At 45.7% G+C, this 12,244-nt stretch overlaps 1 protein-coding gene across 1 annotated transcript; it reads right to left on the bottom strand.

Annotated features, from left to right (window-relative positions):
• Window positions 1–484: 484 nt before the first annotated feature.
• LOC135552917 (S-antigen protein-like) lies at window positions 485–3,447 on the bottom strand. Its single transcript, XM_064984860.1, has 2 exons — window positions 1,755–3,447; window positions 485–510 (listed from the first exon to the last, which is right to left on the bottom strand). Exons 1-2 carry the CDS (start codon window positions 3,445–3,447, stop codon window positions 485–487), a joined length of 1,719 nt encoding a protein of 572 aa, XP_064840932.1.
• Between the last annotated feature and the right edge of the window lie 8,797 nt (window positions 3,448–12,244).

The raw sequence follows: 12,244 nt of genomic DNA, 5'->3' as shown, positions 1-12,244 counted from the left end.
AAAAGGGCATAGAGGAGAGAGGAGTTGGACTGGAGAGAGAGAGAGTAAGGGTAGAAAAGGGCATAGAGGAAAGCGGAGTTGGACTGGAGAGAGAGAGAGGAAGGGTGGAAAAGGGCATAGAGGAGAGAGGAGTTGGACTGGAGAGAGAGAGAGGAAGGGTGGAAAAGGGCATAGAGGAGAGAGGAGTTGGACTGGAGAGAGAGAGAGAAGGGTTGAAAAGGGCATAGAGGAGAGAGGAGTTGGACTGGAGAGAGAGAGAGGAAGGGTGGAAAAGGGCATAGAGGAGAGAGGAGTTGGACTGGAGAGAGAGAGAGGAAGGGTAGAAAAGGGCATAGAGGAGAGAGGAGTTGGACTGGAGAGAGAGAGAGGAAGGGTGGAAAAGGGCATAGAGGAGAGAGGAGTTGGACTGGAGAGAGAGAGGAAGGGTAGAAAAGGGCATAGAGGAGAGAGAGGATGGTCCTATACAGTGGAGAGGTGCACCTGGTCAACTGATGAGACGGGTCTTTAGCTCTGGGAAGAGGAGAGGTAGAGGGGAGCAGGGGATCTGGCAGAGGAGTAGAAAAGTGAGGGAGTGTGCCAATAAATGAATAAATAACGGAGGGAGAGATGAGAGGGCCTCTCAAGGACGTCATATCTTAATTGAAAATGACAGCTTCAATTAAAAATGTAATCATTCTGTCCGTTTTCTAATTAAAATGGGTACGGCTGATAGTTTGTCTTATTAACTTCAAAGGGCGATGCAGTGCGACGGGAGGGGGGGCGGGGTATCGTTAGTCGAAGTGGGAGGAAAGGGAAGGAGAGGGGTGAGGAAGGGTGAGGATGAAGAGGGAAAGAGCAGATGAAAGGGTGTCCTTCTGTGTAAAGGGAAGCCACCCACTCACCTACTCTGTCTGACCTACGAGTGAGAGGAGCAATACAAGAATGGAACTGGATGACAGATACATTTTTTGAAACATTTATTTGTCTTTGATCCTCTTCATGAGTTGAAGAATACTGACAGATTTTGTTGTTGTTTGTTTGTGCAAGCAGTTGGACAGGAGGAGTGGTTGGCATGACTTTACACAGCTCTCTTACTCTACTCCCTGCAGCGAGGAACAGCACTAGTCACCACTCCAAGCACTCTCACTCAGTATGGGTCTCTCTCTCTCTCTCTCTCTCTCTCTCTCTCTCTCTCTCTCTCTCTCTCTCATCTTCCAAAGTGACCCCCTTCCTGTCTTTCACCAACTCATACCACAGAGTATCCATGCGTTGATAGAGCAGCTAAACACTGTAGTCTTGATCGAAGGTCCATTGGTATGAGGATAGAGCTCCACTCTGTGGTGAGATTCCTGCCCTTTTCTTTTCTGGGGCATTTATCCAGCTCTCTATTGTGTGGAGCTAGTCGTCTCTGTTGTATTTAGCGTCGTGCCATATTGATTTCCCCTCAGCGCTGGAAAGACCACATTTTAAACCGGGTGTCTTGACGTGAGGAGAATAGAGTGGTGGGAAAAGACACACATTTACACCCGTGCAAGCGCACAGATACACACACACACAAACTCACACAGGCACACACAGTGACTTCACAGTTTATTTAGCCCAAATCAACGAAGAGCAACAGGATTATTGAGGTGGGATTAGGTCAGATTAGAGGCAGTGAAGAAGATTCCATTCAGTCTGAGAAAGACAAACACACTGGACAAACTGGCTATTTGAATGTCCAAAGAAAACAGCCCCATTCTTTCCAATACTCCTCCTGTCACTCTTTCCATTACTCCTCCTGTCACTCTTTCCATTACTCCTCCTGCCACTCTTTCCATTACTCCTCCTGTCACTCTTTCCATTACTCCTCCTGTCATTCTTTCCATTACTCCTCCTGTCACTCTTTCCATTACTCCTCCTGTCACTCTTTCCATTACTCCTCCTGTCACTCTTTCCAATACTCCTCCTGTCACTCTTTCCATTACTCCTCCTGTCACTCTTTCCATTACTCCTCCCGTCACTCTTTCCATTACTCCTCCTGTCACTCTTTCCATTACTCCTCCCGTCACTCTTTCCATTACTCCTCTTTCCATTACTCCTCCTGTCACTCTTTCCATTACTCCTCCTGTCACTCTTTCCATTACTCCTCTTTCCATTACTCCTCCTGTCACTCTTTCCATTACTCCTCCTGTCACTCTTTCCATTACTCCTCCTGTCACTCTTTCCATTACTCCTCCTGTCACTCTTTCCATTACTCCTCCTGTCACTTTTTCCATTACTCCTCCTGTCACTCTTTCCATTACTCCTCCTGTCACTCTTTCCATTACTCCTCCTGTCACTCTTTCCATTACTCCTCCTGTCACTCTTTCCATTACTCCTCCTGTCACTCTTTCCATTACTCCTCCTGTCACTCTTTCCATTACTCCTCTTTCCATTACTCCTCCTGCCACTCTTTCCATTACTCCTCTTTCCATTACTCCTCCCGTCACTCTTTCCATTACTCCTCCTGTCACTCTTTCCATTACTCATCCTGTCACTCTTTCCATTACTCATCCTGTCACTCTTTCCATTACTCCTCTTTCCATTACTCCTCCTGTCACTCTTTCCATTACTCCTCCTGTCACTCTTTCCATTACTTCTCCTGTCACTCTTTCCATTACTCCTCTTTCCATTACTCCTCCTGTCACTCTTTCCATTACTCTTCTTTCCATTACTCCTCCCGTCACTCTTTCCATTACTCCTCCTGTCACTCTTTCCATTACTCCTCCTGTCACTCTTTCCATTACTCCTCTTTCCATTACTCCTCCTGTCACTCTTTCCATTACTCCTCTTTCCATTACTCCTCCTGTCACTCTTTTCATTACTCCTCCTGTCACTCTTTCCATTACTCATCATGTCACTCTTTCCATTACTCGTCCTGTCACTCTTTCCATTACTCCTCTTTCCATTACTCCTCCTGTCACTCTTTCCATTACTCCTCCTGTCACTCTTTCCATTACTCCTCTTTCCATTACTCCTCTTTCCATTACTCCTCCTGTCACTCTTTCCATTACTCCTCTTTCCATTACTCCTCCTGTCACTCTTTCCATTACTCCTCCTGTCACTCTTTCCATTACTCCTCTTTCCATTACTCCTCCTGTCACTCTTTCCAATACTCCTCCTGTCACTCTTTCCATTACTCCTCTTTCCATTACTCCTCCTGTCACTCTTTCCAATACTCCTCCTGTCACTCTTTCCATTACTCCTCCTGCCACTCTTTCCATTACTCCTCCCGTCACTCTTTCCATTACTCCTCCTGTCACTCTTTCCATTACTCCTCCTGTCACTCTTTCCATTACTCCTCCTGTCACCCTTTCCATTACTCCTCCTGTCACCCTTTCCATTACTCCTCCTGTCACTTTTTCCATTACTCCTCCTGTCACTCTTTCCATTACTCCTCCTGTCACTCTTTCCATTACTCATCCTGTCACTCTTTCCATTACTCATCCTGTCACTCTTTCCATTACTCCTCCTGTCACTCTTTCCATTACTCCTCCTGTCACTCTTTCCATTACTCCTCCTGTCACTATTTTCTCATTTTCATTTTTCATATTTTCAATACCCCTTATCCTTTTATCTGATTGTATGTTGATTCCTGTTATACTGTAGACACACTATTCTACAGCAAACACACAAACACTCACAACTCCTCATATTCATCCCACCACTCTCCTCATACATCCCTCTCTATTCAGACTGCTGCAGACTGATCACTAGAAACACACTGCGATTTCGGACGTCTGAAGAGGTCCTGAGAACGTCAATATATGCCTTCCTCGGCACTCACCCCAAAAAATGTAGGCGATTGTCCAGCACTGAGCAAACTGGTGATGCTCGGAGCCGGAGCACACTGTTTAGACCACTGTGCTATGGCAGTTCACAATGCTCTAGCAAGCCGCAAGAATACTGAAAATACTGGTGATACCTGATAGTAATAGTGCATTGTTTTTAATTATTTTGTTTTAAGCCTTCACCAAACCATAGCCCTAACCGTAACTACTCAGAATGAAAACTTAAACAAAACCCTTTGAGTTGTTTCTGTTTTAACTCTGTAGCCACACAGAAAGAATTAATAAAAAATAGACATTCATCCAATAATACGTCAAATATTGAAGGGAAACTATGAGATATTTTTGCTATATTCACCCTACTTTACAGTGAGTTCTGGTAAGGGCTCCTCATGCCTAGTGTGGACACACTGCAGCTGACCTTGACAGTGCTGAGATCACTTACAGCAAGGAGAGAAGGAGTGGATCGTTAGGTTGTGGTGAGAGTAGAGACGCGTCAGAGAGGATGACGGTGTAAAACTATTAAACCAGGCAGATGGAAAAGCTTTGACAGTGGGAAGCTGTAACTGAGCAACCTTCAACTTGATGAGAGACAAAAAGGGAGAGAGAGAGAGAACAAGAAAATTAATGCTATTTTGTGAAAGGTTATCCATCAATGAAAAAGAGTGACACTGGTTTGAGATGATTTCACCTTGTGTGTGTGTGTGTGTGTGTGTGTGTGTGTGTGTGTGTGTGTGTGTGTGTGTGTGTGTGTGTGTGTGTGTGTGTGTGCGTGTGCGTGTGCGTGTGTGTGCGTGTGCGTGTGTGTGCGTGTGCGTGTGTGCGCGTGCGCGTGTGCGTGTGTGTGCGTGCGTGCATGTGTGTGTGTGTGGTAAAGGACCATGTCTGTTTCATTGCCGTAGTTGCACTGTCAGGTCAACATAGACCTGGATCTCATTCACATTACATTCCTGTTCAGTTACTCTGCAGGCATTCTTATCCAGAGCAACTAACCGTATGAGTCATGCACAGAACAAGCAGCCAACACAAGCAGAAACCCTTGGGACAAACTTGATTAAATAAATGCAAAAACGCTATGACTAAAAATGTGCAATTCAAACACAAATGTTTAGGATATAGGTTGATGTGGTATATGGTTTTAATTTGATAAGTGTTAGAGCAAGTATCATACATGTAGTTTCAGTGTCCTTTCCGTGTGCTTTCACAAGTATGCTCTTTAGAACACACAAATCCCTCCATCCATAAGCATGTTCATTTCCAACATTGTTCGGAGACCGAGAGCCTCTTCCACATAATCAGCGCTTTGATTTATTTTGCATAGACAGAGATGATCATTAGTTTCTGATGGTGGCAGCAAATTGGACTTACAAGACACCTAATATCTTCCTCCCACTTAGAAAAACAATTTTCCTGCTTATTATATTAGTGGGCCGCACTTCTCCCCAGCTAATCATCCTTCTCTTCTTCTGCACAGAGAGAGTGAAAAAGAGAGAGATAAAGTGGGAAAGGAGAGAGATGAGCCGGCAGATTCAGATAATCACTTCTGCTACGAGGATTAGAGAGATTCTTCTCTTTCAGAGCTGCTGTCTCAGTGGATCAGTGTGTGTGTGTGTGTGTCTGCGTGTGTATGTGTGCCTCTGTGTATGTGTGCATCTGTGTGTGAGTTCCTCAGTGTGTGATTCCCTGTGAGCCACTGTGTAGGGACATATCCCTTACACTCTGAAAAACAACTCACTAATTGCATTTGACCTCTAATTGTCTGTGTATGCAGATGAAACCCATCAAATATCTATTCAATTTGGCTGTATATTGTTTTCCCTTTCTCCCACATAGTGTCTCTTTCTCTCTGTTCCTCTCTTCCTCTCTCCCTCCGTTCTGATTTTCATCAGGCTCAGTGGCCGTGGCGCTGGTTGTTAGAGATGTCTGGTTAGAATGTTATCGTCCTGGCCGGGAGGGAGAGCCTACCAGGCTCTGGCGTGACAGAGAGAGAGACAGGGCTGCGGAGGATGATAAATGGGGGTGTCAGTGAACGCTACTCTGTTCTAAAGCGTTCTCCGCTGCACTCTCCACTGCCTCTGTCTCATTAGACCCAGCCAGCCCTCTGTCGCGACCAAGAAGGTGCTAATGCAAAGTTAACTGCCTCTCCTTCTCTCAAATCAAACCAAATCAAATTGTATTGGTCGCATACACATATTTGCAGATGTTATCGCAGGTGCAGCACAATAATTGTGTTTCAAACTCCAACTGTGCAGTAATACCTAGCAATACAAAACAATACACACAATTCGCCAAAAATGTATTAAGAAATATCTCCATCTCTCTCCACGCCAAAACATAGTTTCATCTGCCTGCCTCCCCCTAGCTAACTTGCCATCACATGAAACAATTTTCTTTAAATGATGGATTCTACACTGAGGGACCTAGCTGGGTCTGGCTCGGCTGGAGCCAGACTTTGTTCAGCACATCATAAGTTTGGAAAGTGTTGTTGGACAGTCTGACTGTCCCATATCCCAGGGTGCATCACCACAATGCCTGCAGAACTCTGATCAAAATCACCTTGAACATTCACATGCATCCATTTATCCAGTATATAACCATATATACATGTCATGTGTTTGTAGCATAACTTCAGATGTCAGTCCCACTGTGCTGCAGTGGGGTTTGTCCATATGCTATACTCTGTAACCCTGTTTATCTTACTTGAGTAATCACTGATCTAACATGATTGGATGGGTGAAAGGCAGAGTTCCATTACAGGTTTTACAGACCCAGTCTTGTCAGATCAGTGATCAGTCAAAGGAAGGGGGAAGGAATGATGCACTTAGGATGTATTCAAGCAGGGTCATTGTCTTATTAATGACAGTGTAGTGAGTACTGCAGTATGGAGGGTGAAACTCCATCATAAACAGCCCTACAGGACTGCAGTTGATATGCAGTGCAGGTTTGCGTGTACAGTGTAGTGGGCTGTACTGGAGGTACTGTAGTGTGGACTGTGGAGTGAATGGGAGGTTGGGTTCGATCACTTGGTTAGAGCTTTCTAGTGGAATGAAAGCTTGGCTGCAGCCCTTCTCCCATTAGCCCTTCTAACACTCACTGCTGCCACGGTTACCCAACGTCCCGTCCCCCGCTCTTTGATCAAGTGGCATCAATCTCAAACACACACACAGTCAAACACACATATACGACCCTCTCGCCCAGGCAAGTTTTAACAGATGGTTGGTCATGGCTTAGAGACCCAGACTCTCTGTCCACTTGAGATGGCAACTCCACTTGAGATGGCAACCGGACATAATGAGACTCTCGCACACAGAACACCAGCCAGAGAGATGACAGAGGTTCACAGACAGAAAGTGGGGGGTGGAGGGAGAGAGAGAGAAAGAAAAAGCAGGAGACACAGGCAGACAGAGCGAGATAGAAACGGAGAGAATGTGTGAGAGAGCAGTAAAAGTTAGAGGGTGAGGAAGAGAGAGAAAGAGAATGGAAGGAGGAGTGAAAGAGAGAGAAAGGGAAGAGAAATGAAAGAGAAAGGTAGTCAATGATAATGTATGAGCTGCCTTTTCTGATCTGTAGCAGCTGGGAGGGGAGTAGTGGTGCATTTAAAGAGAAGATTATTATGTCAAGACTCAGTAATACCTCTGTGAACACTCAACTTCAGTTTGTGTGTGTGGGGGGTGCATGTGATTACTTTTTTTGTGTGTGTGTGTGTGTGTGTGTGTGTGTGTGTGTGTGTGTGTGTGTGTGTGTGTGTGTGTGTGTGTGTGTGTGTGTGTGTGTGTGTGTGTGTGTGTGTGTGTGTGTGTGTGTGTGTGTGAGTGTGCGCATGTGAGTGTGGGTATGTGTGACTGGCTCTGATTTCCCCTATGATGAGAATAGATGCGTCCAGACATAGCAAGCACCACTGCCCTCCCTTTTCTACTCCCTGGCCATATTACCTCCCCCTCCCTCCCTCCCTCCCTTTCCCCTACTCTTTGGCCTTGTTCCTCAGTGCTCGCTCTCCTTCCCCCTCACTCCTCTATATTTGTCTCTTTCCCTTGTGCCTCTCTCTTTCTCTCCACTTTCTTTCTACTCCACTCTACCTCTGAGTTAACATGCTAATTCTCCTCCTCTCTGCCTATCCTTCACCGTCCTCTCCCTCTATCTTTTAACTGCCTCTCCAACTCTCTCCCCCACTCACACTCTGTCTCACCTTCTCCCAATGCCTGTTCCTTTTTTGCCTCTCTTCCTTTGTCTCCTACCCCTCTCTATTCCCCCCCCCGACGCTCCAAATCGATGTCACGAACTAAAATGTGTGTAACTGACCACTGAGGTTCTGAACAATAATTACTCTAGCTACCCTCACTGAGCCTCACTGAGTCAGATGTTGGGCTTGTAGGGCCTTGGATTTCACTGTTTGACTGACATGGAAAAGAAAGAAGTTAAAAACAATGACATACTGTCCTACTGTGTTGTTTTGTTTTTCCATGAAAAATAGTGACCTCGTATCAGTAATAAGGGCAGAAAAGTTGCAGGAGGCAGGAAGGTTCAGGTGCAAAAGGGCTTTTATTTTTTACAGGTGACGATGCTGATCTAACCTTTTAAATATATATATACTATCTTGTTAATAATACTTCAATGAAAATAAAATAAAAGCAGTGATCCACTATACCGATAGCAACGCTAGCTTCACCATCATGTTGGTGCAAGCAAGCAGGCTAAAGAGTGCTAGGTATCAACAACCAATCCAGTAGGGGCTGGAAACAGTGAGCATTGATTGGTCAATAGCAACGCGATCTTGTGGAGTACACAACAAAAGTTCAGCTTTCCCCAACTTTGGTCCCGCCCTGTTCACACTACTGCCCAACTGCCCCCAACCTGCTGCACTTCCCTTCTTTGAAAATCAATGGGGTTCCGTTGTTTCATCTCCTCCAACGTGCTAAATGGATTTCTGCCGTAACTTTTGGAACGTGCCATTGAACTTTGGCTGGTGCCGGACATTTAACACTGAGGACACAGCAAACTAACACATTGGATGAAAAATGTATATTGCGAATGTTCTTGTGCACTGTAAATATTGCTCACACTCAGAGGAGAGGAAATTATATATTTATTTAACTAGGCAAGCCAACATATTCTTATTTTCCATGACAGTCTAAGAACACTGGGTTAACTGCCTGTTCAGGGGCAGAATGACAGATTTGTACCTTGTCAGCTCAGGGATTTGAACTTGCAAACTTTCAGTTACTAGTCCAACATTCTAACCACTAGGCTACCCCTAACTTACAACAACATAGTGTTGGCCTGCCAAACATGAACCAAAAATGTCTCAAATTTTGTAGTAAACAGTAAGGGAATGCAATGGTTTAATGCTAGCGATTATTGTAATATTATATGGAATATTTAACAAACAGCATAAAACATTTTCAATATGGAAACAAAGCACTCTCAATTGGCGGGAGATCGGAGAGTGCACTAGTGGAGAGACAGGTCTAGTGAATCTTGCCCACACTCCAGTGATGCAGTAGGCTATGGTTGTGCCTGTGTATGTGAAGAGAGAGTTTATTGAAGTGTGTGTGTGTGTGTGTGTGTGTGTGTGTGTGTGTGTGTGTGTGTGTGTGTGTGTGTGTGTGTGTGTGTGTGTGTGTGTGTGTGTGTGTGTGTGTGTGTGTGTGTGTGTGTGTGTGTGTGTGTGTATATGTGTGTATGTGTGTGTGTTACTGCACAGTGATTAGTGTGTCTTTGTTTGTTGAAGAGCATTATTTAGTCACCCATGTAAATCCTGATGGGTAATTACATGGATTAGAATGGCTCTTTCAGAGTGCTGGTGGAGATGGGCCTTAAAGGTAAGGTAGCATAAATGTAACAACATGTAACATATGGAGTTGCATTAGAATACTCATCAAAAGTCCCAATGCAAAGTTACACCTCACTTTTCTATTTTTCGAAGAATGTCGAAGTCATGCCGGAAAAAACATTTGCGGGGTGTAACGTAGTATGGAGGACCCAGCAAGCCAGCGTATTCGCTATAATGTCAACTCGGACAAAAATAACTTCAAACATATAACTTCAAATTAAACCAAATCGTTTGCACTCATGACCACTGGTTTCAATGACATTTTCTGACAACTTACAAGCAAACCAGAAGCTAGCCAGAAGCTAGCCAGTTTACTGGCTAACGTTAATATTCAGCTAACCACGGATTGTGGTCATCAGCTATCCTTTAGCTCTAAAATCTATCGCAGGTTTGTACAACACGACTCAGACCAGAACATACGGGGCGGCAGTGTAGCCTAGTGGTTAGAGCATTGGACTAGTAACCGAAAGGTTGCAAGTCCAAATCCCCGAGCTGACAAGGTACCAAATCTGTCGTTCTGCCCCTGAACAGGCAGTTAACCCACTGTTCCTAGGCCGTCATTGAAAATAAGAATTTGTTCTTAACTGACTTGCCTAGTAAAATAAAGGTAAAAAAATAAAAAAATTAAAAAAAATACCGGACCTATTTTTCTCTCCATATCCCTGGATTTCAACCGCAAGCTCTGGACATTTACACCTGGATCTCGCAGCTAGCTAGCTGCTATTCCGTGTGACTATTGGCTTACGTCGTTCCCAGAGCAAACATCAATTATTCCGGAGCTAGCCAGCTGAAGAGTTCCATCAGCCACTCCTGGGCTACAATGACCCATCCGGACCCGTTTTACAGCCAATGCGTTACCTGAAAGCCCATCTGCGGCCCGCTAATCGTTAGCTGTCTTATCGGCTGCTGCTATCTGAATAGATCTATTGGACAATTTTTCTTGGGTCACTATAACTATATCTATTTTGCCAATTGGATTGATCCCCTCTACCACACGGAACCGCACTAATCTACCGATGGAAATGCACGAGGTGGCTAAAAACAGACCTCCATCCTATGCTAGCTTGCTACCGATGGCCCGACTTGCTGTCTGAACCGCCGTGACCCCAACCATCCTCACAACTCACTGGACCCTTATGATCACTAGGCTAAGCATGCCTCTCCTTAATGTCAATATGCCTTGTCCATTGCTGTTCTGGTTAGTGTTTATTGGCTTATTTCACTGTTGAGCCTCTAGCCCTGCTCATTATACCTTATCCAACCTTTCAGTTCCACCACCCACACATGCGATGACATCACCTGGTTTCAATGATGTTTCTAGAGACAATATCTCTCTCATCATCACTCAAAACCTAGGTTTACCTCCACTGTATTCACATCCTACCATACCTTTGCCTGTACATTATACCTTGAAGCTATTTTATCACCCCCAGAAACCTCCTTTTACTCTCTGTTCCGGACGTTCTAGACGACGTTCTAGACGACCAATTCTCATAGCTTTTAGCCGTACCCTTATCCTACTCCTCCCCTGTTCCTCTGGTAACCTCCCCACGTCTACCTTTGACTCATTCCTCTCTGCCTCCTTCTTTCCACTCCTCTCCTCTTTTGACCTCACCCTCTCACCTTCCCCCCCTACTCACAAGGCAGGCAATACGCTCGACCTCATCTTTACTAGATGCTGTTCTTCCACTAACCTCATTGCAACTCCCCTCCAAGTCTCCGACCACTACCTTGTATCCTTTTCCCTCTCGCTCTCATCCAACACTTCCCACACTGCCCCTACTCGGATGGTATCGCGCCGTCCCAACCTTCGCTCTCTCTCCCCCGCTACTCTCTCCTCTTCCATCCTATCATCTCTTCCCTCTGCTCATACCTTCTCCAACCTATCTCCTGATTCTGCCTCCTCAACCCTCCTCTTTCCCTTTCTGCATCCTTTGACTCTCTATGTCCCCTATCCTCCAGGCCGGCTCGGTCCTCCCCTCCCGCTCCGTGGCTCGACGACTCATTGCGAGCTCACAGAACAGTGCTCCGGGCAGCCGAGCGGAAATGGAGGAAAACGCCTCCTGCGGACCTGGCATCCTTTCACTCCCTCCTCTCTACATTTTCCTCCTCTGTCTCTGCTGCTAAAGCCACTTTCTTCCACTCTAAATTCCAAGCATCTGCCTCTAACCCTAGGAAGCTCTTTGCCACCTTCTCCTCCCTTCTGAATCCTCCTCCCCCTCCCCCCCTCCTCCCTCTCTGCAGATGACTTCGTCAACCATTTTGAAAAGAAGGTCGACGACATCCGATCCTCGTTTGCTAAGTCAAACGACACCGCTGGTTCTGCTCACACTGCCCTACCCTGTGCTCTGACCTGTTTCTCCCCTCTCTCTCCAGATGAAATCTCGCTTCTTGTGACGGCCGGCCGCCCAACAACCTGCCCGCTTGACCCTATCCCCTCCTCTCTTCTCCAGACCATTTCCGGAGACCTTCTCCCTTACCTCACCTCGCTCATCAACTCATCCCTGACCGCTGGCTACGTCCCTTCCGTCTTCAAGAGAGCGAGAGTTGCACCCCTTCTGAAAAACCTACACTCGATCCCTCCGATGTCAACAACTACAGACCAGTATCCCTTCTTTCTTTTCTC

Source organism: Oncorhynchus masou, chromosome 2 (genome assembly GCF_036934945.1).
Source record: "Oncorhynchus masou masou isolate Uvic2021 chromosome 2, UVic_Omas_1.1, whole genome shotgun sequence".
NCBI classification, from domain to species: Eukaryota; Metazoa; Chordata; class Actinopteri; order Salmoniformes; family Salmonidae; genus Oncorhynchus; species Oncorhynchus masou.
Note: the sequence above shows the minus strand (reverse complement) of the source record. Positions and strands in the feature narration are given on the sequence as shown.

Excerpts from the sequence above, each read along its gene's own strand:
- LOC135552917 (XM_064984860.1), bottom strand. The coding sequence starts at position 3,447 with ATGAGTAATGGAAAGAGTGACAGGATGAGTAATGGAAAGAGTGACAGG. Across the intron at positions 511-1,754 it reads TGGAAAGAGTGACAGGAGGA|AGCTAAAGACCCGTCTCATC; the intron begins GTAATGGAAAGA and ends TCCTCTTCCCAG.